This window comes from Ceratotherium simum, chromosome 13 (assembly GCF_057802395.1).
Source record: "Ceratotherium simum simum isolate JZ-2026a chromosome 13, ASM5780239v1, whole genome shotgun sequence".
Taxonomy (NCBI): Eukaryota; Metazoa; Chordata; class Mammalia; order Perissodactyla; family Rhinocerotidae; genus Ceratotherium; species Ceratotherium simum.
Genome location: NC_141912.1, coordinates 60,069,131 through 60,096,275, shown reverse-complemented (window position 1 = coordinate 60,096,275; position 27,145 = coordinate 60,069,131). Strand labels below are relative to the sequence as shown.

At 35.0% G+C, this 27,145-nt stretch overlaps 2 protein-coding genes across 2 annotated transcripts in view; both read left to right on the top strand.

The window, feature by feature from the left end:
• Positions 1-27,145, top strand: part of LOC147915741 (protein eyes shut homolog) — a 150,850-nt gene that overhangs the window by 44,064 nt on the left and 79,641 nt on the right. The gene's annotated exons all lie outside the window — the stretch shown is intronic.
• LOC106800874 (U3 small nucleolar ribonucleoprotein IMP4-like) lies at positions 13,526-27,059 on the top strand. Its single transcript, XM_087437892.1, has 2 exons — positions 13,526-13,559; positions 26,219-27,059. The coding sequence occupies exons 1-2, from the start codon at positions 13,526-13,528 to the stop codon at positions 26,923-26,925; spliced, it is 741 nt and encodes a 246-aa protein (XP_087294018.1). The 3' UTR covers positions 26,926-27,059.

Here is a 27,145-nt window from a genome sequence, read left to right as displayed (position 1 = left end):
AAGCAGAGTTTTATGCCTTATGTCCAGTATAAGCTTGATAAGGATGTTGTTGGAGATGTGGGAAAGGCTCATCAGAACGGAGAGAAAATTATATGTGAGCCATGAAGTAAAAGATAGCATATGGAATCACATCCTATAAGTCGTATTTCCCAAACTCTATTTCCTGGACTTTTTTCTTTATATTACAATGGGTATTCCAAATGGGGAAATTTTCATTTTCTGAAAAGTTTAGAAAATGTTGTATTACATAAAAGTCAAAAGGGTTTTTTTACTGAAGGACTTCCAGGTTATTTACATGCTAGCATACCCTGTAAATCACCAAGATGAGTCAAAATAGAGATATGTATTGAATCTAGCAAACATATCTCAATCCTATTTTGTCTTGGAAACCTACGTGCATAGAACACCCTGTTCCACAGAGGACTGTTTAGGAGCCACCACTATAGACTAAAATGCAGATCTGAATAATTGCTTAAAAGACCAATGGAACTGTAGCCTCACCCTTACATTAAGCTTATCTGTAACCATCATTTTTTCCATTGACCTTTGCCAGTAATTACATGCTTAATCCAGATTGAACCAATCATCATTTGTCGAAAAATTCTGTAGCTCTTTAACCTTCACAATGTTGTTCCTTCTTCCTAAAATACCCCCTTCCTCCTTGCCAAGCTCCTGTCCACCTCCAATATCATCTTTTCTCTTTGGATTTCTCTGCCCTCTATAAACGGTTCATTTATTTGTGTTTTCTTAGCACTTAGAGATAGATCCATTACAGCATTTTTAATCTCATATTATAGTTCTATGTTTTGGAATATTTGCTGAATTTAATTAAATTGAAATGTAGGAATGAGAACTTGGCAAGATTGGAGTTTAAACAGTGAGTACATGCATAAGACTCAGAAAAACTGAAAAATGCCCCAAAAGAAGAATGTTTAAATTAGAAGGCAAACTTGAAAGTGAGAGTGTATAATGGCAGAGACTGTTTTATCAAGTGTGCACATGAAGGAGACATTAAGACGCTAAGTTACAACAAGGAGAACAAGGAGATCAAGGAGAAGTCCTCTCGACTGTACACTGTTGATGGGAATATAAAATGGTGAAGCTGCTATGGAAAACAGTATGGAGATTCCTCAAAAAAATAAAAATGGAACTACCATAGGATCCAGCAATCCCACTTCTCGGTATATATCCAAAAGGATTGAGATCAGGATCCCAAAAAGAATACTTGCACTCTCATATTCATTTCAAATTATTACAATAGCCAAGATATGGAAATATATCTAAAAATCCGTCAATGGGTGAATGGATAAAGAAAATACGGTACACACACACATGCAAGGGAATATTATTCAGCCTTAAAAAAGAAGAAAATTTTCCCAAATGCAATAACGTGGATGAACCTGGAGAACATTATGCTGAGTGAAATAAGCTAGTCACAGAATGAGAAATACTTTGTGATTCCACTTACATGAGATATCTAAAATAGTCAAATTTATAGAAGTGGAGACTAGAATGGTGGTTGCCAGGGACTAGGGAAGGAAGAAATGGAGAGTTGTTCATCAGATATAAAGTTTCAGTTATGTAAGATGAATAAGTTCTAGAGATCTGCTGTAAAACATAATACCTATAGTTAATAATACTGTATTTCACACTTAAAATTTGTCAAGAGGGTAGATCTCATGTTAAGTGTTCTTACCACAAAAAAAAGAAAATATTTTTATATTAGTTATTATACGATGCTATGTTATCTTATACAGTTCTCATAGAAGCATACATGAAATGTTCTTTAAGATTTAAATTACAGTAATATGTGAATACATTGTTCTGTTGGTAAAATAAATTTTATACGCAAGTGTCATATGATAACCAATTTAAATTGGTCTTTATTTTCTCAATTTTTTTATTATATCCGTGGTGATAAAAATCAAGGAAACTAATTTTCATGTAAAAACTACAGTCTGAAGAAATTACAATATTTCCTCTTATATCCTTCAACTATCATTGAGTGTTAATGTTCACGCATGCATTTGGATATATCCTAGCACAAAAACAGCTTAAAGCCCGTATCACCATTACATAACAGTAATACATGCTTTCCTCTCTTTAACCCTGTAATTAATTTCTGACACTCAGATCATTCATAATTGCAGTTATTATGAGATTAATTTATTATTTTGAAACAAATTTTCTATTAAATATCACTTTATTAAAACAACAGGGGTTGTATAAACTGAGTAAAATCATCCTTAAAGTTTTCTATTGTAATAGAGATGAAGAAAAGAAAATGGGAACCAGATAATAAGTTCCATTTCCTCTTTATAAATAGACCTTCTATTCTGCCATTGATCTTTTAGCCAATCCTACACCAAAAATACCATACTTTCTTAATTATTGTAGGTTTATAAAGTTTATATCTCTAAATGTCTGGTAAGATCTGTGTCCTTCCTTGCTTGCTACAAAGTTGTCTTGGTTATTCTTGAGTCTGCTTTTGAGTTTCAAGTTGAAGGCTTTTACTTAGAAATTCATTGAATTTGTAGATTAATTTTGGGGAGAATGGTTTCCATGAGATATTAAATCTTCAATCCATGTCTATTTCTACATTTATTTAAACAATATTTTTTTGATTTGCAAGAAAGGTTTATAATTATCTCCGTATATGTCTTGAACATCTTTTTTTCAAATTGTTTATTAAAGTTGTATAGGACATTTATCTAATTTGTATATTGATATTTTATCCAGCAAACTTGATGAACACTTTCTTCTGAAAGATTGTCTTTCACTACGTGGATTTACTATATGGAACAGGGGTTTTCCTAACCATTTGCAGCGGAACACTGCTGTGTCACACATGGGTTAAAATTGTGGCAAGATATTGATCTGATTCTTTTAGCAATTTCTTTGTACCCCCTGAGAAGGAAAGTGCTGAGAAGCACTGAATAGAAAATCATAACATCATTTGTTCTTTTCCTTTCTTTCTCACCACGTCGTTCTGGCAGAGCCCTTTAGTACAACATTGAAGAGTTACAGTGATTGCCGTCTTCTCTCTCTTGCTCTTAATCTTTAAAGAAAATGTTTATGCTATTTCACCATTAAAAATGATGGATGTTGTCAGTTGTTAGTAAATAACCATTATCAGGTTTAGGAATTTCTCTTTTATTCCTAATGTTTTGATATTTTATATTCAGAGTATGTGGAATTTTATTAATTTTTTTTGCATTGAATAAGATGATCCTATGATGTTTGTTTCATTAATCTGCTAATGTGGCCAATTACTTTAATAGTTTTCTTCACTGTTAGACTCTTCTCGTGTTCTTATGATAGTGCAGTTTTAAATAAAATGCTATAGTCAGTGTGAACATATTTTAATTAATCTCTTTATTTAGAGATAAACATAGATTCACATGCAGTTGGAAAAAAATAATAGAGATCGCACATACCCTTCACCCAGTTTCCCGTTTGAGTCAAGAATTTAATCTCTCCCTCCCTTTGTACTTCTTAGTCTATCAGTGACTATAAAAATGTTTACATAATTACTTACTTTGAATTTTTCTTGATTTTTAGCTTATAATAAGAGATGTCTACTTCTAAATAATATATAGCTTATATTCAGATATGTAAAGCAAAACTCAATCAGGAAAGCAGTGAAAATAGAACTCAGAGTTAACAAACTGTAAAATTTGAACCATTAACAATCTTTGACTTACAGAAATAACTTTAAGCCTCATAAAGCCTTTATTTTCATAAATTATTAATATTACATTGGTGCTTTCATTTACTGTAGCACAAGGGCAACTTTTTATCACATAAGTAACATTTCAAAAATATTGACAAATTTTTGTTTTATAGCTCTATAACCTAACCGGTTAATGAAATACATTCAGTATAATAATATTTTGTCTTTCCTTTTCTTCCCTTAAATCAGTGAGAAAATCTCAGTTATATAAGCATAAAATTTAGTGACTTTAGGTTCAGAAGTGATGTTAATTTATTTATTCATTCATTATTCAAGTGACTGACCCAACAACAATGCAAAATACAAACGTTGCAGAATATTAGCCCCTTGGCCCCCAAGAGCACATGTATAACAAATATGAAGCATGCCGTGAATGGTTCTAAAAGTACAGAAAAGAAAGAGAAGATTTTGATTGGAGTGAGATAAGTAGGTATTCACAAAGAGGTAAGGATATAAGTAAAGCCTTAAAATGTTGCTATAATTTTACGTTAAGGGAACTTATCAGGTGTAAGGAGTAGCACATGTCAATGTTTCTAGTAGTATACAACACCTTCCAGGACAGGGAGGAGGAAGGGGAGATATTCTAGGATCTATGTAGCTTCTCAAAAGTGATACATTGTTAAGCGAGTTTGCTTTTTTAGGTAAAATTTTTTTGCCAATTTGGGAAAATGCTCATTTTATACACATATTTTTTGTTTTTTAACATTGCCCTTTCCATCTGCAAAATATTATGTGACAGTCTTGGCGCTTGCCACCATCTCTGGATGTACATGTCCTCAACAAATCACACAATGTTTAGCAAAGCTTGGTCCCAAGCGCCCTCGCCCTCATCCAGCACCACTCAACCCTCCACGTTACTGTCCAGCCACTTGGCCCTTTTCCATTTTCATTGACATGCTAGGCACTCAAATGGGCCAGGTTTGTAGGGGAAGATGACGAGATCAGCCAGGTTTATATTGAATGTCTGATTTCCAAGAGGCCATGTGACTAAGGCAGCAGGAAATGGAGGTCTGTGTCTGTGATATCACTGTCTAAACCACTGCAAAGATTTGAAGAGGAGCTGTAATTCATATTCCAGGTCTCTTTGTCAAATTAAAACAAAACACGGCATTTTAACTCGTGAATTTTTCCTCTAGGCCAAAATAAGGATTAAAAGTAAATGAAATAAATTGAAGAGACAAATCCAGATCTATTTAAAGTAGAAAGTAAGTGTATATTCAAATTTTAAAAGTCATTACAAATTCCCTCTGGTACTGGTTTTCGTTAGGAAATATCCTTATAAAATCATCATCTCGTTAACAACTCTTGAAATATTTCTATTTTATTGCCTTTAGAAAATGTAATAAATCTTTCCCTAAGAGCCTGTAGGCTGACCCAAATTTTTAGATGTTTCATAGTCACCGAACCTGACTGGATGTTATTAATTTCCTCCCTAATATGATGAGTTTGGATATGATTTACTTATTTCCGGGATTTTTCCAAACTTAAACGTTCTCTAAGTCACAATTTTATAGCACTAGAAAGAATTTTTTATGAAAATGTAATCATGTTGAATCATTCTTTTTCTTTTGAATCTTATATTCTTGTGATTCCCATAAAACATCAGGGCTGGGAATCACTTTAGGGCCCCCTGAGTCGTGTTCCAATACCTGGTATTGCAGACTAAAGAAGTGACACTCTAGAAAGGTTAGTGACTGTTATAACAATGATTCTTCTCTGCTGTTTGAAGCATCATCTTCACTTGGATTCCAGGACATTACAAACTGGCCCCTCCAACATTGTGTCATTTATTAGTTTTTCCTAATCTCCTAAAATTATTGACCCCAGGGAAGGGGGGAGGCAAAACATAGCTTTTGTAATTTATCTCTTTTCTATTCTCATTGTTATTTTTGTCCAGTCTAATATCTTAAAAAAAATCCATAACCTGAAAATGCCCAAATATTAATCTCCAGCTCAGATTTTCCCATAGACTCTAAAATTTTATATTTAATTGCCAACTTGATATGTTTCCTTGAATGCCTGTTAGCATCTTAAATTCAATATGTCTCCAGGCAAACACTTTATACTCCTTCCTCCACCCCACCTTAATTATTAGCAGTTTATTCTTCCAGTAGGTCAAGGCAAAGAACTTGCATTTATCCTTGACTTCTCTCTTCTCTTACATCTAAACTGAATTCCTTGGAATTTCCTGTTGCCCTTACCAACAAAATGTAATTAAAATCTGACCACTTCTCCTTACCTCCATTGCTACCATCTGAGTGCTGTCATCTTTAGCCTGGTTTACTGACGTATTCTCCTAATTAATCATTCCACCTCTGCCTTTGTCTCCAACAGCACAAGAATGATTCTATTTAAGTGTGATTCAGATCACTTCACTCTACTCAACCATTCACCCGGGAACTGCCTTATTTTATCACTAAGAACAGGAGCCCTTAAAATGTCCAACAAGAACCTCCATCGTCTGGCCTCCCTCCGTCTCTGAGCTCATCTCACACCTCTCCATTCCTTCTCTTACTCTGTTTCAGTCAGACTGCCACCTTGTGTTCTGTACAGTGAGGCATTTCCTGACCACGTTATTTAAAAATGGACCCAAGTACTCCCCATCCTTTCTTCTGTTTGTTTTTTCTTTTTCTTATGACACTTGTCACCATTTAACTTACTATATATTGTAATAATGTATAGTCAGTATAATATATAGTATAATACAATAATTACAATAATAATAGGTATTGTTATTATTATTGATTTATTTATTTTTCTATGTTCTCCCAACAGAATGAAAGCTCAAGGAGGGAAGTGATTTTTGTCTGTTTTGTTCATTATTCGATTTCCAGTGCCTAGAAAAGTCCTTGACATGTAATAACTTCATGTTCATCATATCAGTAATTAACTTTGGGAAAGAAACCTATACATAAAATTTGTATTTCAATACTGTCTTTTGAAAAGCTTAATACTTACTCTGAAAATACTGCAATCTTCCTTTAATGTTCCCTTTACAAATCAAATAATATTTATTTGTTTAGTTTCATAGAACCGAAGATTTTAATTAACTGAGTTTGTTGTATCCCATTATTATTGGATGATTTCTTGTTTTCCAGAGGGAATCTGGTGAGAGATTTTTCTTTTTTGTATACCAAATTATTTTTTAAAAAAACACAATAAAAACAACTTATCAGAGATAATTGGCTTGATACTGTCGAGTGTAAACCCTTGCAAAAGGCTTACATTTGAACTTTGAAAATTCAGACAAGCTCATAAAATGAAGTACATTTAATTTCATAGTTTTTTTTATGAGTTTAATTTTAAAATAAGTATTAGTGAAATTAGTAGCTCAACTTTTCAAAGCTTGCTTTGACTTCATACTTCATTTCCTTTATAACATTAACAAGCATTTGAAGATAATTTGATCCAAATATTACCTAATAAAATTTTTCTTTTGAACAGTATATGATCAGGAACACAATCTGATCTTTTTCTCAACATATAAGAATATTTCCACCAGTAATACATTACTCATATTTAATGGACCAATATTTAAAATAAATATTATAATATTTTCAACATAGTGAAAAAAGAAAAATCCTCAAATAGGAACACTGTAGCTAATATTATAAAAATATATTATTCATTTTGTCATAATTATCATATGCAAATTAGTTGACTTCCCAGGATCTGGTAGTATCACTCAAGGAGAAAACTTGAATAGAAGAAAACTGTCTTTAACACATGGCATGACAGCATATTAGCAATTAAAGTGAAAATGAAGTAGGAGGCACTGGTATGGAGGGCACTGAGAAGGAGCAGCCTAAGAGGTAGGACAGCAATATTAGGAAGTCAAGGAAAAGGCACATTCAACATGTAGGTCATGGGGAGTGGCTTCAGAAAGACGGCAGAATGGGAAGTCCCAGCCCTTGTCTCCCAGCACCAACACTGATTTAATGACAATATATGGATGAAAATACCTTTATGAGACCTCCAGATTCTAGTTAAGAAGTTAAAGTACCCCCAATGAGCACAAAACTTAGAATGACCAAATGAAATAGGTAAGAAGAACAATTTCACTTGACTTTCATCAGCCCCTCTCCCAAATTGACACAGCTCAGCCCCAAGAGAGATCACCTTGGCCCATGACTTCTCCCTTGATGGAAAGAGAGTGGAGCATGCACATCCATAGCAAAACTTTGAGAGGTTCCCAGAATCTCTAGCTGGGCTAATTGGTGAAAGTTTTTCTCTGCCAAAATCTGTTCCTATAGACTGGGAGAGGTGTCTATATCTATAAATGTGCAGACATGAATGCAAAGCTATAGGGAACATGGAGAATAAGGGAAATATGACACAACCAAAAATAAATAAATAAATAAATTCTCCAGTACCTGACCCTATAGAAATGGAGATTTATGAATTCCCTGAAAAAGAATTCAAAATAATCATCTGAAAGAAGCTCAGTGAGTTACAAGAGAACACATAGACAACTAAACAAAATAAAAAACTGAGACATGAAAGAAATGAGAATATCAACAAAGAGATGCAAGGCATAAAAAAAAAGGCAGAAATTCTAGAAGTAAAGAATACAATAACCAAACCGAAAAATTCAATATAAAGCTTCATCGTCAGAGTTGATCAAACAGAAGAATCAGTGAACTTGAACAGAAGTCATTTGAAATTATTCAATCAGGGAAGCAAAAAGAAAAAAGAATGAAAAGAGTGAAAAAGCCTATGGGACTTATGAGGTACCTCAAATGAACAAATATACACATTATAGGAGTCCCAGAAGTAGAAGAGAGAGAGAAAGCTGCAAAAAGCTTATTTAAAGAAACAGTGCCTCCAAACTTCCCAAACTTGGGCAGCAAAATAGACACTCGAATTCACGAAGCCCAAAGGACTACAAAAAACTGAAACAAAGGAAGTATACACTGAGACACATTATAATCAAATTGTCAAAAGTCAAAGAGCAAGAGTGAATTTTGAAAATAGCAAGAGAAAAGTGACTCATCATGTACAAGAGAGTCCCATAAGACTGTCATTGAATTTCTTAGCAGAAATTTATAAGCTAGTAGGGAGTGTGATGTTATATTCAAAATACTGAAAGGAAAACAACTACCAACCATGAATATTATACCTGGCAAAACTGTCCTTCAAAAATGAAGGAGAGAAAAAGACTTTTCCACACAACAAAAGCTGAGGGAGTTCATCACCACTGGAACTGCTTTAAGGAAACACTAAAGAGAATTTTTAAAATTGAAATGAAAGGATACAAAATATCAACAAAAAAACATATGAAAGTATAAAGCTTACTGATAAAGGTAAATATGTAAACAAATACAGAATACTCTAATACTGTAACATTAGTGTGTAAACCCCTTTTCATTTTAGTATAAAAGTCAAAAGACAAGAGTATAAATTTATAACTATAAGATGTTTTATGTAAGCCTCATGGTAACCACAAAGAAAATGCCTATAGAAGATACACAAAAGAAGACGAGTAAGGAATCAAACTATATAACTAAAACAATCAACAGAACACAAAGGAAGACAGCAAGAGAGGAATGGAATAACAAAAGAAAACCAAGGCAGACAGAAGACAAGTAACAAAATTGCAGTAGTAAGAACTTCCTTATCAATAATTACTCTAAACGTAAGTGAATTGAACTCCCCACTCAAATATAAAGAGTGACTGAATGGGTAAAAGTATAACAGCTAACTATATGCTACCTACCAGACATTTACTTTAGATTTAAGTAAACACACAGGCTGAAAGCGAAGGGATGGAAAAAGATATTCCATGCACAAGATAAATAAAAGAAAGCATGAGTGGCATTATTTAAACAAAATGGACTTTAAGTCAAAAATTGTCACATGAGACAAAAAAGGACATTAATAATGAACAAAGGTTCAACCCATGAGGAACGTATAACAATTATAAATCTATGTATATCTCCAACATCAGAGCACATAAATATATAAAGTAAACATTGATAGAACTGGGAGAAATGAACAGCAATACGATAATAGTAGGAGACATCAGTACCCCCACTCTCAGTAATAGATGGAACATCCAGACAGAAAATCAATAGGGAAATAATGAACTTGAACAACTCTATAGAACTTGAACAACTCTAAATGGACCTAACAGACATATAGAGAGCATTCCACTCAATAATGGTAGAACACACATTCTTCTCAAACAGATCTTTCTCCAGGATAGATCACACGTTAGGTCACAAAACAAGTCTTAACAAATTTAAGAAGATTGAAAGCATACAAAATATATTTTATGACCACAGGTAAATGGAACTAGAAATCAATAACAGAAGGAAAAGTGGAAATTCACAAAATATGTGGATATTAAACATCACGCTCCTGACCAACCAATGGATCAAAGAAAAAATCAAAAGAGAAATTATAAAATATCTTGAGATAAAGGAAAATGAAAACCCAACGTACCAAAAATTATGAGATGTATCAGAAACAGTACTGAGAGAGATTATATTGGTAAACACCTACATCAAAAATGAAGAAAGATCTCAAATAACCTAACTTTACAACTTGTTGACACAGAAAAAGAGCAAATTAAGCTCAAAGTTACCAAAAGGAAGGAAATAATAAACATCAGAGCATAAATAAACAAAATAGACACTAGAGAGATGATAGAAAAAAACAAAGAAAATAAGAGTTGCTTTTTTGAAAGATAAATAAAATTGACAAACCTTTGATTAGACTAAGAAAAAAGAGAGAAGACTCAAATAAAATCAGAAATGTAAGATGAGACATTACAACACATAAATAAAAGGGATCATAAGACACTGGTATGAATAATTATATGCCAACAAATTGAATAAACTTGAAGTAATGGATAAATTCCTAGAAACATACAACCTACAAAGACTGAATCATGAAGAAATAGAAAATCTGAACAGACAAATAGCTAGTAAAGAAGTTTAATCAGTAATCAAAAGCCTCCAAGCAATGAAAAGCCCAGGACCACAAGGCTTCACTCGTGAATTCTACCAAACATTTAAAGAAGAATTTCTACCAATCCTTCTCAACTCTTTCAAAACGTCAAAGAGGAAGGAACATTTCCAAACCCATTTTATGAGGCCAGAATTACCCTCATACCAAAGCCAGGCAAAGACACCACATGAAAAGAAGACTATAGGTCAATACCCCTGATGAACATAGATGCAAAATTTCTCAACAAAATACTAGCCAATGAAATTCAACAGGATTATACACCATGATGAAGTGGGATTTGCTCCTTGGATGCAGGTATGGTTCAACAAACACAAATCAATTAATGTGATATACCACGTTAATAGAACAAAGGATAAAAATCACATGATTATCTCAGATGCAGAAAAAAGCAATTGACAAAATTCAACACTTTCATGATAAAAACTCTTAACAAACTAGGTATAGAAGGAATGTACCTCAATATAGTAAAGGCCATATATGACAAGCCCAAAGCTAACATCACACTCAATGATGAAAAATTAAAAACTTTTCTCAAAGATCAAGAGCAAGAAAAGGATGCTCCCTCTCACCACTTCTATACAATACAGTGCTGGCAGTCCTAGCCAGAGCAATTAGGAAAGAAAAACAAGCAGGCATCCAAATCAGAAAAGAAGTAAATATAACGGTGTTTGCAGATGACATGATCTTATATGTAGAAATCCCTAAAGATTCCATAAAAAGCTGTTAGAACTAATAAACAAATTCAGTAAAGTTGCAAGATACGAAATCAACATGCAAAAATCAATTAGTATACACTAAAAATGAACTATCTGAAAAGGAAATTAAAGAAACAATCCTGTTTACACTAACATCGAAAAGAATAAAATACTTAGGGATAATTTTAACCAAGGAGGTGAAAGATGTATATCCTAAAAACTGAACACATTGAAGAAAGAAATTAAAGAAGACAGAAATAAACAGAAAGACATCCTGTGTTCATGTATTGGAAGACTTAATATTGTTAAAATGACCATATTACCCGAAACAATCTACAGACTCAATGCTATCCCCATCAAAATCACAATATTTTTTATGGATATAGAAAAACAGCCTAAAATTCATATGGAACCACAAACAAAAAAAATTCTGAATAGCCAAAGCAATCTTGAGAAAGAAGAACAAAGCTGGAGGCATCACACTTCCAGATTTCAAATTATATTACAAAACTACAATAATCAAAACATAGTACTGGCTTAAATGCAGACATACCAGTGGAACAGAATAGAGAGACCAGAAATAAACCCACACGTATATAGCCAACTGATCTTCAACAAGGAAGAATAGTCTTTTCAATTAACGGTGTTGGGAAAACTGGATATCCACCATCAGAACGAAATTGTACCCTTGTCTTACACCATACACAAAAATCAACTTAAAACGGATTAAAGACTTAAACATAAGACTTGAATCTATAAAACTCTTAGAATAAAACATAGAGAAAACCTTCTTGATATTAGTCTTGGCAAATATTTCCTGGATACGACACCAAAAACTAAGGAAACAAAACCAAGAAATAGACAAGTGGGACTACACCAAAATAAAAAGTTTCTGCGCAAAAAACAACCAATAAAATGAAAAGACAACCTTTAGAATGGTAGAATATATTTGCAAATCGTGTATCTGATAAGGTGTTTATATCCAAAATATATATGGAACTCCTACAACTCAATAGCATAAATAAATAAATAAATAAATAAACCCAACTTAAAAATGAGCAAGTCTTGAATAGATTTGTCCAAGTAATAAATACAAATAGCAAACAGGTATATGAAAAGGTGCTCAGCATCACTAATCATCAAGGAAATGCATATCAAAACCACAATGAAATAGTACATCATACTTGTTAGGATGGCTATTATCAAAGGAACAGAAAATAAGTGTTGGAGAAGATATGGAGAAATTGGAACCCTTGTACACCGTTGATGAGAATGTAAAAGGGTGCAGCTGTTATGGAAAACATTATGGAGGGTCCTAAAGAAATTCAAAATACAACTACCATATGATCTAGAAATCTCACTTCTCAGTATATAGCCAAAAGAATTGAGATCAGGATCCCAAAGAGGATATTTTCACTCCCGTGGTCATTGAATAATTATTGATAGTAGCCAAGATATGGAAACAACCTAAATGCCCATTGACAGATAAATGGATAAAGAAAATATGGTATATACATATAATGGAATATTATTGAGCCTTTGAACAGAAGGAAATCTTGGGCCCAGCCCCATGGTGTAGCAGTTAAGTTCAGTGTGCTCCGCTTCGGCGGCCCGGTTTTGCAGCTTTGGATCCGGGGCGCAGACCTACACCACTTGGACCTACAACACTTGTCAGCCATGCTGTGGCGGCGACCCCCTTACGAAATAGAGGAAGATTGGCACAGATGTTAGCTCAGGGCGAATCTCCCTCAGCAAAAAACAAAACAAAAGGAAATCTGCCATATATAACAACATGGATGAACCTGGAGGCCATTATGCTGAGTAAAATAAGCCAATCACAGAATGACAAATACTGCATGATTCCACTTATATGAGGTATCCAAAATAGTCAAACTCAGAGAAACAGAGAGTAGAATGGTGGTTTCCAAAGGCTGAAGGGAGAGGAAAATGGGGAGTTTTTTCCAAAGACTATAAAATTTCAATTATGCAAGATGCTAAGTTCCAGCAATCTTCTAGTAAAACATAGTGCCTATAGCTAATGTACCGTACTGTACACTTAAACATTGGTTATCATGGTACATCTCATGTTAAGTGCTTTTACCACAATTTTTAAAGAAAGTACGGCATGATCCACACTTTAATTGCTGCCCTGCTGGAAGGTCAGTTAACAAAAACACTGACATGTTCATTGGATTCTGCAGTATGATGATTGTTAGTTATCTTGTCCACAATCTGATATGGTGGGAAGAAAAGCCAGATTTGAGGCAGTGGGTGTAGAAAATCTTTCAATAAATTTGATTGTTAAGGCAGTAACTGGAAGGAGGTGCAAGAAAAAAGTTACATGACCTCTGGTTAAATGCAGAATGTGGAGATGGACCCCTGGGTCTGACACAAGGTTTTACCATCTGTAGCTGTGTCAATTTAAGCAAATTACTCAACTTCCCTATGCTTTATTTTCTTCATGTATAACGGGAGTAATAATACTATGTGATAGAGTGTATATGCGGATTAAGGCAGCCATCCAGGTAAAGCTAATAGAACTCTGCCTGGCATGGTAAACATGAAATGTTACTATAAAATATTAACTAATATTGTCACTACCATCATGAAAAGGTCATTTCTCTGCCTATCAGTGTTTTCTTCATTTATTTTCTAGGATATTTTCCTCAGCTTCAAATTATTTGTTTTTGTTTTCTGGGAATTCACCCTAAGCAAGAAAGAAATCTTTATCCCTGGTATTTCTCCACAGGCAATGTGGGTTTTTCTCTTTGGTTTACTTTATTGTCTGTTCAAGTGCCCATATCATCTTCTTAGGTTGTGAACTGGAGGAGTGTTGATACCTAAGTAAATTAGCTGGTTGAGAAGTGAGTCTGGGACCAGAGAAGTGAGCATCCTGGAAAGGGTATTTTATTAACTGACACTTCTCTTTATGGGCAGTGGGACCGTGATAGGAGGGGTCAGATTTCAGTATTTAGTTTTCTCTTGGACTATGACCAGCTTCATTTCCGCGGCTGCTAAAAGATGCATTGAGTAACCCCATCTCACTGTTTTTTGTTTTTCAACTTTGTATATCCAGTGGAAGAATCCCGGGGGCTGGCAGGGTAGGCTGCTTTCCAGTACTGTTGAACTCTAGTGGCTGTAAAAACAGGATTCTGAGAGGTGTGTTCTTGTTGCACACAATGCTCCCGCCCCAAGTAATTTCTCTTCCAATTAATTGTTGCCAGAAGTCTTGTGCCAGAATATCTTTTATTTACAGCCCACAATTCCATTCTGCTGCCTCCAGAGGGGGATTTATTAGCAATGCAACAAGGTGTCTCTTTGATACACTTGCAGGTTTTGATATCTTTTCAGCAATTTGTTCCAACTTGCGTTATATTTAACAGAAATTTTTTGATGATGCACGATTTTGTATAATTTATATAATTTTCTTCGTTTTGTTGAAGGCCTGGAGGTATGGATGGAGTTTAAGGCAAAGGAGAATTTTATGCCTATGAGCTAGTCAGTCATCATTTTGTCTCTTAATAGTTTAAGAGAGACGATAGTGAGAAAGGGGCATAGATTTGGAGTAAATTCCAGCTCTGACCTTGAGTAGTTAATTAATCTCAGTGTTTCTAAAAAATGAGTTTAATGACAGTGACCACTTCATAGAAAAGATGTGAAATTTGAAATGAGTAAAAATATGTAAAAATTTGTAGCAGTGGCTGGCACATAATAAACACTATGTAAGCGTTTGATGTAATTATGAAACTTAATGGCTACTTAGTGTTCTATCATATCAATATATTTATTTAACCATTCAACTGTTTGTATGTTCATTTTTAAAATTTTGCCATTACAAATAATGCTATAATATAACTCTTGGGTATATCACTGATTATTTTGGAGTAAAATTTAGAATAAATTCTTAGACATGAAATTATTAGGTCAAAAGTATGAACATTTTTAAGATTCTTGACATACGCATGTTGAGAAATTTCCTTCAAGACTTGGCGAGCAAGTTTACAATCCTAGTATTGGTATATAAAAGAGGTCATTATATACTATCCTCATCAATAGTGGTTAATATCATTACAAAAGTTAAAATAAATTTGCTAACTTGATGAGTATAAATTCTCATTTGATACTCATAATATCATACTTTTAAATTGCATTATATTACTAATGAAACAAATAATCACTTCATTTTTGTTTTCTGATCATAAAATGTATTATGCATATTTTATTATAATTATGTATCTTGTTCTCAGTATAGTCTACCTAAATGGAAACATACCTAAATGGAAATATATGATTTTGAATCTCCTGTTTTCATTCACTATTATATCATAAATAATATCCTGAATATAATAAACCACATATTATATTTCCATGCCATTAAAATTATTTCAAATCTGAATGACTTTAATCTGTACCTTCCATTGTAGATGTGAATCAATCATGAGTGGTCTACATTCAGCACTGAACAGGATGCTACTTTGTCATAATGTAGTCTCTTTAATTAATGCATGTTTCTAATTGTTAAGTACAGTTAAGGTTGACTCAAATATGCTGCCTGTCCTAGCAAATAATTCTGGTTCTACCCCTATGATGAAAGAGAATAATTATATTTTCATAGATATATCTATTTTTGTATCTAAAAATAGTTATAATGTGCCCCTAAATCTTTTACTTTCAATGTAAAAAGTTTCTAGTTCCTTAAATTTTCTTATTATATGATTTTCTAAAATTTTAAAATTCTGAGTGTATTTACATGCTTAATCTTCTAGAAAAAAATGCTCTTATGAGCCTTGATCTTGATGATATCCATGTGTAGAATTAAAAATTGTATTCAAAGTATCTTTTCACGGTGGTTAAGTACGAGGTCTTTGGAGGCAGAGAGACATTGGTTCTATATCAGCATCCTGCACTTCTAGCTTTGTTACTATTATGAATAGACACAATCATACCCTCAGGCTCTTCAACTGTAAATGGACATAAATATTTCTTCTTCACAGAGTTTTCATAAGGATCAAATAAGATCATATATGGAAAATAGTTACCACAATATTTCCTTCATAAATTAACTGTGTTAAAATAGTTTAACAAGGGAGGTGGGTATATTTTTACCACATAACAGTAAAGTGTTATTTTATACCCTGTTAATGAGCTGTTGGAACACACAATTTAAAAAGAAACATTTTTTACTATGAATAGAAATACATGTTAGCTATGGAACAAATCTAACATGAGATAGGCAAGGTATATCTACATTTTAAGGCATTTAAACATGTGTAAATATATTAAGAGAAATAGCCTGTTCATGCACAAGAAGACTATCTTACTTATGTCAATTAATTTTCCATTCGATCTATAATTTTGATCAATGTCCCAAAACAGTTTTCCAAGAAATTTGATAAGATGACTGCAAAATTTGATTGGTAGACCGGATGATGGCTGTGATGCTCTTAAACAAAAAATGGAGTGATATGCCCTTGCAGATATCAAGACTAATTATGAAGGCAAAACTAGGACAAGGGTTATCCCTACACTAACTTAAAAAAAAAGATCAAACTTTAAAACTTTTATTAAAAAATATAGTAGAAGATTGGGACTTCATTATGGGGAATATTTTCTTAAGACACACACGTGTACACACGAATAACATACACATTCAAAGTATTAAACCTAGAAAAAAGTATTGATGTATTTGACTACATTAATAATAAGAACTCATAATAATTAAAAAAGCAAAAAATTTCAATGAAGTCACAAAATAGAGCACATTTTCAATACATGTAAACAATTAAAGATTAACATTCAGGTTATATTATAAATCATCTAAATTCATAAGAAAAGACTTGCAACTTATTGACTTCTGTTTAAATCCCTAAAACAAAATTTTTACATTACAGTATATATTCTAAATTTATTGCATATGATTATAAAAGAGAATATTAAAGAAGGGTATATGTGAAAGAAAAAGTCCCACAATCCAATTTATTCATCATATTATCTTTGTTCCCCACAATTGACTTTTATAAAATCAACTTTGATAGAGAGACAGAGAGGAACAGGACAGTTTAAAAAGTGGAAACAACAAAAGCAAAAATAAACAAGTGGACTACATTAAACTAAAAAGCTTCTACACAGCAAAAGAAACATTCAACAAAATAAAAAGGCAACCTATAGAATGGGAGAAAATATTTACAAATCTTATATCTGACAAGGGGTTAATATTTAAAAAATATAATGGATTCCTACAATTCAATAGCAAAAAAACAAATAACCTCATTAAAAAATGAGCAAAAGACCTGAATAGATTTTTCTCCAAAGAAGACATACAAATGACCAATAATTCTATGAAAAAGTGCTCAATATCACTAACCATCAGGGAAATGCAAATCAAAACCACAGTGAGATATCACCTCAAAACTGTTAAGACGGCTATTATTGAAAAAAGAAAAAATGGGGGCCGGTTCGGTGGCATAGCAGTTAAGTTTGCACGCTCCGCTTTGGAGGCCCAGGGTTCGCCGGTTTGGATCCTGGCCGCGGACATACTCACCGCTCATCAAGCCATGCTGAGGCAGCATCCCACATAGAGCAACTAGAAGGATGTACAACTATGGCGCGCAACTATCTACTGGGGCTTTGGGGAGAAAAAAAAGAAAGAGAAAGACTGGCAACAGATGTTAGCTCAAGGCCAATCTTCCTCAAAATAGAAAAATGAAAAGAAGTGGAGGTGGTTTCGCAGGCCACTCCACTCAGGAAAACATGACACCAATGTACGGAGGACAGCAGAATTAATAGGTTGATTTTTGGAATTCCTTCATATAAGAGTAAATTACTGCTATTGTTTTAATGTGCTCCCAAAAGATAAAGAAAACGTTGATAGATGAATGGATAAAGAAGATGTGGTGTATATATATAATATTATATAATATTACTCAGCCATAAAAAAGAATGAAATCTGGCCATTTGCCACAACATAGATAGACCTTCAGGGTATTATGTTAAGTGAAATAAGTCAGACAGAGAAAGACAAATTCTGTATGATGTCACTTATATGTGGAATCTACAAAACAAAACAAACGAACAAACAAAACAAAACAGAGGCAGACTTATAGATAGAGGAAACAAACTTGAGGTTACCAGATGGGGAAGGAATTAGGATGGTGGGAAGGGGTGAAGGGGATTAAGAGGTACAGACTACCAGTTATAAAATTAAGTCACTGGGATGTAATGTACAGCGTAGAGAATAAGGTCAGTAATATTGTAATAACTCTACGTGGTGACAGATGGTAGCTAGATTTATCTTGGTGATCATTTTGTAATGTATATAAATATTGACTCGCTATGAGGTAAACTAATAAGATATTGTATGTCAATTATACTCCAATAAAAAAAGAAAACAAATATCTATGCTTTGATAGATACAGTTTTGAATAGGCCACAGTTTAGAACCAGAAACCACATTTCAAAATTTTACTTGTTTTACTTAGGTACATTTACTAAATGTATTTAAAATTAACTGTATAAATTGTCTTCAGTGATTATAGAGAACATATATAGGGCAGATTAGTTTCTAATTCAAGGTTCTTTAAGTGTAACTTTTTCAGTCACTATTTATACACAAAAAGAATATTTTCCTACCCTTTTGAAAGAATAGCTAATCATAGTATTCACTATTACCTTTGTAATCAAATATATATTTATACAACTAAAGGCTTTGCAACTGACAAACACAGTTGGTTAAAGGAGAGCTTTGTAACTGAATTGCACATTTAATTACATTAGACATTCAATTTTCATTGGTTATAAATGTCTGAAATAACACTCTTAGACACAGAGACACCAACGAAGAAAAAAAAGCTTCTAACCTTTGTTTATAGTTTATCTTCCTGGCACGAATTTGATTTAAACAGAAAACATAAGAGTAATAGTTTACATGCATTTGAGATTGGAAAGGCAGAGAAACTTTCCTCACTTCTTATTTATAATAGCTTCTAGGTGTGAAGGTAGTTGAAGACATAATATTTCTGCCATCTTCAGACAGAGGTAAGGGATCCATTACCTATACATGCCTAAATTAATACACAACACATTATCTGAATACTAGAGTATTTGAATATTTCTGTGATAGAAACAAAATTCCAAAGCATGCATAAATTTAAGATACATGTCCCCAAAACTTCTTCTCTAAAAAATGTAATTGTGTACTAATTGATAAAAAGACGTGGATTTGATGAACTATAAAACAGAGACTTTTCATTAAACATAGAAAACATAATATTTTTCAAACACAAGAGGATGACTGCATTTTTTAAATATTGTGTATTAAAGACAGGTTCGGTGGCCCAGAAAGGAGAAGGGGAAGGATGTAATAAGGAAAGTACTGGTTCTGAAAGCAGAGGGTGAAGAACATAGGAGATACATTTATTTCCTATAAAAGTGTTTTTGTTGAAAGTAAAACTAGAATAAAGCAAATAATGAGATAATCCACAGACCATCAGAAAAGTCTTACAAGCAAGGTTAGAGGAGGAAAAGGGAGAAGGAAAATAGAAATAAAATTGCTAGGGGGCATAATCAAAGGAGGGCAATGGATTGTTAATCTTCTGGTAACTTAGTGAGGGGAATGGCGCACCCCACCAAGAAAGAAGGAAGTAAAAATATTACATGTGGAACAACCTTTGCAGTCTTTTGCTGAGTTAGTGAGGCAGGAGGCTGCCAGGATACAAGTGTCATCCTAAATTCCATTACCCATTGGGGATATAGAAGAAAGGGAACCCCAGGGAATCTGGGATTAAATTTGGCTTTGAAGCAGGGAGAACTAAAGACAAGAAGCATAGGAACCTAAAAGAAAAATTTTAAGCCATGTAGGAAATTGAGAATTAGATGGGATTTTTTTATTGATTCACCAGATGTAATAGGACACATTCTAGGGAATAAAATGAACCCTACGGAATGCCACATATAATGGAGAAATTAGAAACCTAGACAGAGAGATAAAACATAGACCTAAGTTTCTAAGGACACTGTTATAGAAGCACAGAGGAGGGTCCTCTAAAGGTGGTGATTGTGGTTGGGGGCAGGGAAATCTATTATGTGACTTGACAGGGGCTGGGGCGAGGGAGTGAGTCAGGTGACTGTAAGGATGGAAGAAAGCATATTTCGAAGACAGTAGAAAAAGTCAGTGGTTTATAACGTGTGATCCCACATCAACAGCATCAGCATCTCCTGGGAACTTGTTGGAAATGAAAATTCTCAATTTTTGGTACCAAACGCAGACCTTGTGAATCATGAGCTTCAGAAACGAGGGCCAGCAATTCGTTTTAATAAGCCCTCCAGTGATTCTGAGGTTGGCTAACATTTGATTACCAGTGACACGAGCATACGGCTAGAAACAAGGAAGAACATCATCCTGTCACATACAATGGAAGTTATTTTTTTAACCAGTTATTTTTCTTTTAGTTTTGTGCATGGCTTTAACGACATGTATTTTTAAATTGCATTTAACTTTTCGAATACAAAGCTCTCGCAAACTAAAATCCCACATAACTACGACATAGATCAAGAAATAAAAGACTGCCAGCATCCCAGGAGCTCTCTTCCTACTCCTTCCCAGTAACTGTCCCCCACCCCTTACTCCCAAAGATAAAAGCTGTCCTGAATTTTTGCAGTCTAGTTTTGTTTTCCTTCACTTAATCTTTATAGGAATGGAATTTTGCAGTATGATCTCTATTCTGTTGAGCATTTTATATTCATATTATGTTTGTGAGAGTTCAGCTTTAGCTAAAGACATGGCTGCGTGCTTTTTGATTGTATGGACATATCAAAATTATATATCTATTCTAATGATGATGGACATCATTTAGGCAATTTCCAGTTGAAGGCTATTATGATATAAGGTTCCCTGCACTCGTCTCTTGTTGCTCCTTTGTAAGGATATGTATACATGCCTATACCTGTACGTACATGTGTGTATATATATATATGGCTATATACGAATATGTACACATCAGCGGACTTTCTAGTGGTGGTTTATGTGTCTGTTAAATTTTAGTAGGTAATAAAATGTTTTCCAAAGGGATTGAGCTAACTTATACTCCCATTAGCGGTGTATGGAACTTCTCTTTGCTCTACAAGAAACATCACTCTGCACGTCACCCGTTTTTATTACAGCCACTGTGGTAAGCACACAGCAGCTTTTCATTTTGGTTTAATTTTTATTTCTATGTTTACTAATGCTTTGAATCTTTATTGGACATTTGATACCTTCCTTTGTGAAGGGCCTATTTAAATGTTTTGTCCATTTTTTTATCTTGAGTTGTTTTATATATACATATTTAGGGCCGGCCCCGTGGCTTAGCGGTTAAGTGCACACGCTCCACTGCTGGCGGCCCGGGTTCGGATCCCTGGCGCGCACCGACGCACCACTTCTCCGGCCATGCTGAGGCTGCGTCCCACATACAGCAACTAGAAGGATGTGCAACTACGACACACAACTATCTACTGGGGCTTTGGGGAGGAAAAAGGAGGAGGATTGGCAATAGATGTTAGCTCAGAGCCGGTCTTCCTCAGCAAAAAGAGGAAGATTAGCACAGATGTTAGCTCAGGGCTGATCTTCCTCACAAAAAAAATAAATAAATAAAATAAAAATAAAAAATAAAAAAATATATATACATATTTATACACACATACGTATATAGTGTTTGTATAATATACATACATGTATATCATATATACAAATATACATATATATTATTTACATGTTTTTACTGATTTGTAAGAGTTACTAATATGACTGTATTTGCTAGTTATGGTGTTAAAAATATTTTTTATCATTCTCTTACCTGGATTTTACTGTCTAAATGATGTCTTTGACTAAATAGATGTTCTCATTTTTAATGAAATTTTAATGATCTTTATCAAGTCTAAGGAATCTTAATTTCTGGAATTTTTATTGTTTTACCCTTCACATTTAAATATACAATTTGACTGGATTGATGACTATTTTTGTAAGACATGAGATAGCGGTTAGGAATCTTTTATTTTTGGAGGGATATACAGTTAATTCAACAAAATTTATTACGATGACTATTCTTAGAACCATTTAACTTTATTATCCTTCAGACTTATAGGTTCTTACTTCTATTGATGTGACATTATATTCATAGATTTTCTAAAATTTTTCAGTCTTAGAATGCACCTAAATTGGTTGTGTTTATTACTACTTTTCAATATTAATGAAATTGAATTACTAATATTTCATTTAATATTCTTCCATCCTTAATCATGAGACTGCAATTTAGTGTCATGCTTATGTATTTGCTGTCAAGTTTAGAGTAGCTTTGTGAGATGAGATTGGAAGATTTACTTTTTTCCTGTGCTCTAGAAATGTACTATCCAGTACAGAGCCACTAGCCACTTATGTATTGTTGTTAGGTGCCATCAAGTCAGCCTGACTCCTGGCCACCCTATGAATGAGTGATGTCCACAATGTCCTGTCCTCAACAGCCCTACTCAGCTCCTGTAGACTCATGGCTATGGCTTTCCTCATGGAGTCAATCCATCTCATATTTGGTCTTCCTCTTTTCCTCTATTCCTTCATTCCTTTCCATTATTGTCTTTTCCAAAGAATCCTGCCTTCTCCTGATGTGCCCAAAGTAGGACAGCTTCAGTTTTTATCATTTTTCCACCCGTGATAGTTCAGGCTTAATTTGCTCTAGGACCCACCTGTTCACCTTTCTGGCAGTCCAGAGTATCTGTAGAGCTCTCCTCCAGCACCATATTTCAAATGAATCAATTTTTCTTCCTGTCAGGCTTCTGCACTGTCCAGCTCTCACATCCATACCTGGTAATTGGGAATACGAGGGTGTGGGTAATCTTGGCCTTGGTGTCTAATGACTCTTCCTTACACTTGATGATCTTCCCTAATGCTTTCATTGCTGCCCTTGTCTCAATCTTCTCTTGATTTCTTGGCTGCAGTCTCCACTTAAATTGATGACTGACCCAAGGTAAACAAAATCTTGAACAAATTCAGTGTCTTCATTATCTACGTTCAAGTTGTGTGGTTCTTCTGTAGTCATGATTTCTGTCTTCTTGATATTTGAATGCAGTTCTGCTTGGGCACTTTCTTCTTTCACTTTCATCAGAAGTCGTTTCAAGTCAGTGCTGCTTTCTGCCAGTAAGATGGTGTCATCTGCATATTTCCCTCACCAGTTTTCACTCCTCCTTCATCTGGGTCTAGCCTAGTTTTTTGTATGATGTGTTCTGTGTACAGATTAAACAGGGAGATTAAATGCACCTTTGTCTGACACCTTTGCCCATAGGAAACCATTCTGTCTCTCCACATTCTGTCCCGACAGTGACGTCTTGTCCACAATACAGGTTACACATCAGGACAATCAAGTGCTGAGGCTCTCCCATTTCTTTCAGAGCAGCGCATAGCTTTTCATAATCCATGCAGTCAAAGGCTTAACTGTAATCTGTAGAACAGACTGACCTTCTTCTGAAATTCTTTGGAGCTCTCTAGTAGCCGACAAATAACCACAATTAGATCTCATGTGCCTCTCCCTTTTTCAAATCCAGCTTGGACATCAGCATTTCTTGCTCCATGTAAGGTAAAAGCTTTGTTGCAGCACGTTGAGCATCACTTTATTGGCCTGGGAAATCAGAGCCATTGTCCTGTAGATACTGCACTCCTTGGCATCTCCTTTCTTGGCAATTGGGATATGTATTGAGCATTTCCAATCTGTAGGCCATTATTTTGTTTTCCATATTTGTGGGGATATTCTTGTTAGGATTTTTGACAGATTCAGTCTATGTGGCTTAAAATAATTCTATCAATATCCCATCTACTCTGGGTGACTTATTTCTTTCCAGTATTAGGGCAGCTATGTTTATTAAGTACTTGGAATTTGGCTATTTCAAATTCAGATGTGCTGTAAGTGCAAAATACATACTTTCCCACTTTGGTTTTCAAAGGCTTTGTGTAAAAAAATTTAAAATATTACATTTTTAATATTTCATATTGATTACGTGTTGAAATAATTTTATTCGTGATCTTTTGAGGCAAATTAAATGTATTATTAAAATTAATTTCACTTGCTTCCTTTATTTTTTTAGATGTGCCTACTAGAAAACTTCAAATTGCATGTGACATTTTATTTCTATTGAACATGGGCTGTTCTAGAACATAATGAATAGGATTTTAAAAGTTTCATAGATTTTGAAGATTCAGAAAAATCAGGTTCAGTCTCCTTTTGGAGGATAGTTCTCTGATTATTTTCTTTAAAAGTTATATTTTAGGGGCTGGCCTGGTGGCGTAATGGTTAAGTTTGCACTCTCCGCTTCGGCTGCCCAGGGTACTCAGGTTCAGATCCCGGGCACGGACCTATGCACCACTTGTCAAGCCATGCTGTGGCAGGTGTCCCACATATAAAAAATAGAGGAAGATGGGCAGAGATGTTAGCTCAGGGCCAGTCTTCCTCAGCAAAAAGAGGGGGATTGGCAACAGATGTTAGCTCAGGGCTAATCTTCCTCACCCCCCCAAAAAAAGTTATATTTTAAATTATTGGTGTATTCAGCCATTTTGTATTTATTTGTGTTAATTTTGGTACATTTTTCAGTTTTCAATTTTTAGTAACATGGAATTGTTTAACTATTTTATTATATTTTAATCTCCTTTTAATACATATAATCAAAAATATATAAATCACAATTTTAATATTCTTAATGTCACTATATTCTCTCACATTTCAATAAGAATTACCAAAAGATTGACTTTTATCTTTCTTTTCAGAAAACATCTCAGGTTTTGGTTTATCAATCCATGAATTGTAGATTTCTACCCTATTCTCCTTCTAGCAGTATCTCTGCTCCAGAGAACGGTGATTGCCTTATTTTTCAACTTTCCTTTTGAAATACTGACTGTTTTCATCTGTGTGGTTTCACTTTTCTGTTTTCTCAATTTCACTGAGAAGCGTCTAAGTTTGTCTGGTATTGGGGGGTGAGGTGCTTTTAGCCAGAGAGTAGGGAGATCCCTGTTTAAATCATTAAGGCTTTGATTAAACATGACAATGAAATTAGATTTGTAGGGGCTTTATTCTCCTACCTACCTGGAGATACACTAACTGTGATCTTGAGGCAGATACTTTTAGTATTAATGGCAGAACTTCTTTCCATTTCTTTTTGTTGATATCAATTTATTTTTGTTGCTCAAAAGTAGTTTGCTACTTGAAAATGCAGTTTCTCTACCAGAAAAACTTGCACTTATTAAATGAAAACTTTGGCTGATGGATAGTGGCTAGTCCCGTGTATCCTAACCTAAAATTGCATACTGGGATATGTAATCTATGCACTCCTAAAGTCTGATTTGGATTCCACCACACCTTCCCATGCCCTAACCCAGTGTTCTACGACCTGCTTGATTTTAGCCTCCTACTACTTAGAGTTGGAGCATGGGGATGGATTTATTTTAGGGGCCATATCCACTTGCTCCTATGTGTCGTTTTTGCTCTGTGCACATCTTTAGATACTTCTCTAAATGCAGTCTTGCATTTTGTGCTTTTTGCAGACATTCCTCAAAGTGTCTGATGAACGATGTAGGGATGGTGTATTTCTTGAACTATCTTCCATGTGTCTCAGTTACCTCATCTGTAATGGACAGATTACAGAGTCAAGAGCCTTGCCTCCCCTGCCTCCCTTCCTCTCCCCTGTCCATGACCACTCCCCAATTGCTGTCTTGATGATGAATCATTCCAATTTACCAGATTTAAAACAAAAAAAAAGCAAAACAACAACAAAAAAAAGGTGTGAGTCTGGGTGAACCTCTTTTCAGAGAACCGCCTGATTCCCACTGAGTTGTGCCGGGAGGCTCTGGCCTTACAGGAGTCCCTGGAGTTTGAGGATGCTGGTGGTGAAGGTGTGACCAACCACATGGATGATGAATATCGATGGGCAGGGGTCAAGGATCCCAATGTCATGATCACTACTTCCCATGACCCCAGTTCCCGCCTCAAGATGTTTGCAAAGGAGCTGAAGTTGGTGTTCCTGGGTGCCCAGCACATGAACCGTGGCCGACATGAGATGGGGGCACTGGTGCGAGCCTGCAAGGCCAACGGGGTCTCTGACCTGCTAGTTGTCCACGAGCATCGAGGCACACCTGTGGGCTTCATTGTCAGTCACCTGCCCTTCGGCCCTACTGCTTACTTCGCACTGTGCAACGTGGTCATGCGGCATGATGTTCCCGACATGGGCACTGTGTCAGAGGCCAAGCCTCACCTCATCGTGCATGGCTTCTCCTCCCGCCTGGGCAAGCGGGTCTCTGACATACTCCGTTACCTGTTCCCGGTACCCAAAGATGACAGCCACCGAGTCATCACCTTTGCGAACCAGGACGACTACATCTCCTTCCGGCACCATGTGTACAAGAAGACTGACCACCGCAGCGCGGAGCTGACTGAGGTCAGGCCTCGCTTTGAACTGAAGTTGTACATGATCCACCTGGGCACGCTGGAGCAGGAGGCCACAGCAGACATGGAGTGACGTCGGCATCCCTACACCAACACCGCGCATAAGAGGGTCTTTCTGAGCGACGAGTGAGCCCACTTGCTGGTCAGGACGTGGACCTGGACCCAGGAGATGGGGAGGGGTTAGAATAAAGTCTGTGTGCCACACCATCTCAGGCTGCTGTAACAAAATACTACAGACTGGACGGCTTATAGGCAACAGAAATTCATTTCTCACAGTTCTAGAGGCTGGAAGA

Coding starts and splice junctions, on each gene's coding strand:
- LOC106800874 (XM_087437892.1), top strand. CDS start 13,526: ATGATCCACACTTTAATTGCTGCCCTGCTGGAAG. Junction 13,560..26,218: donor AATTGCTGCCCTGCTGGAAG/GTCAGTTAACAA, acceptor ACCTCTTTTCAG/AGAACCGCCTGATTCCCACT.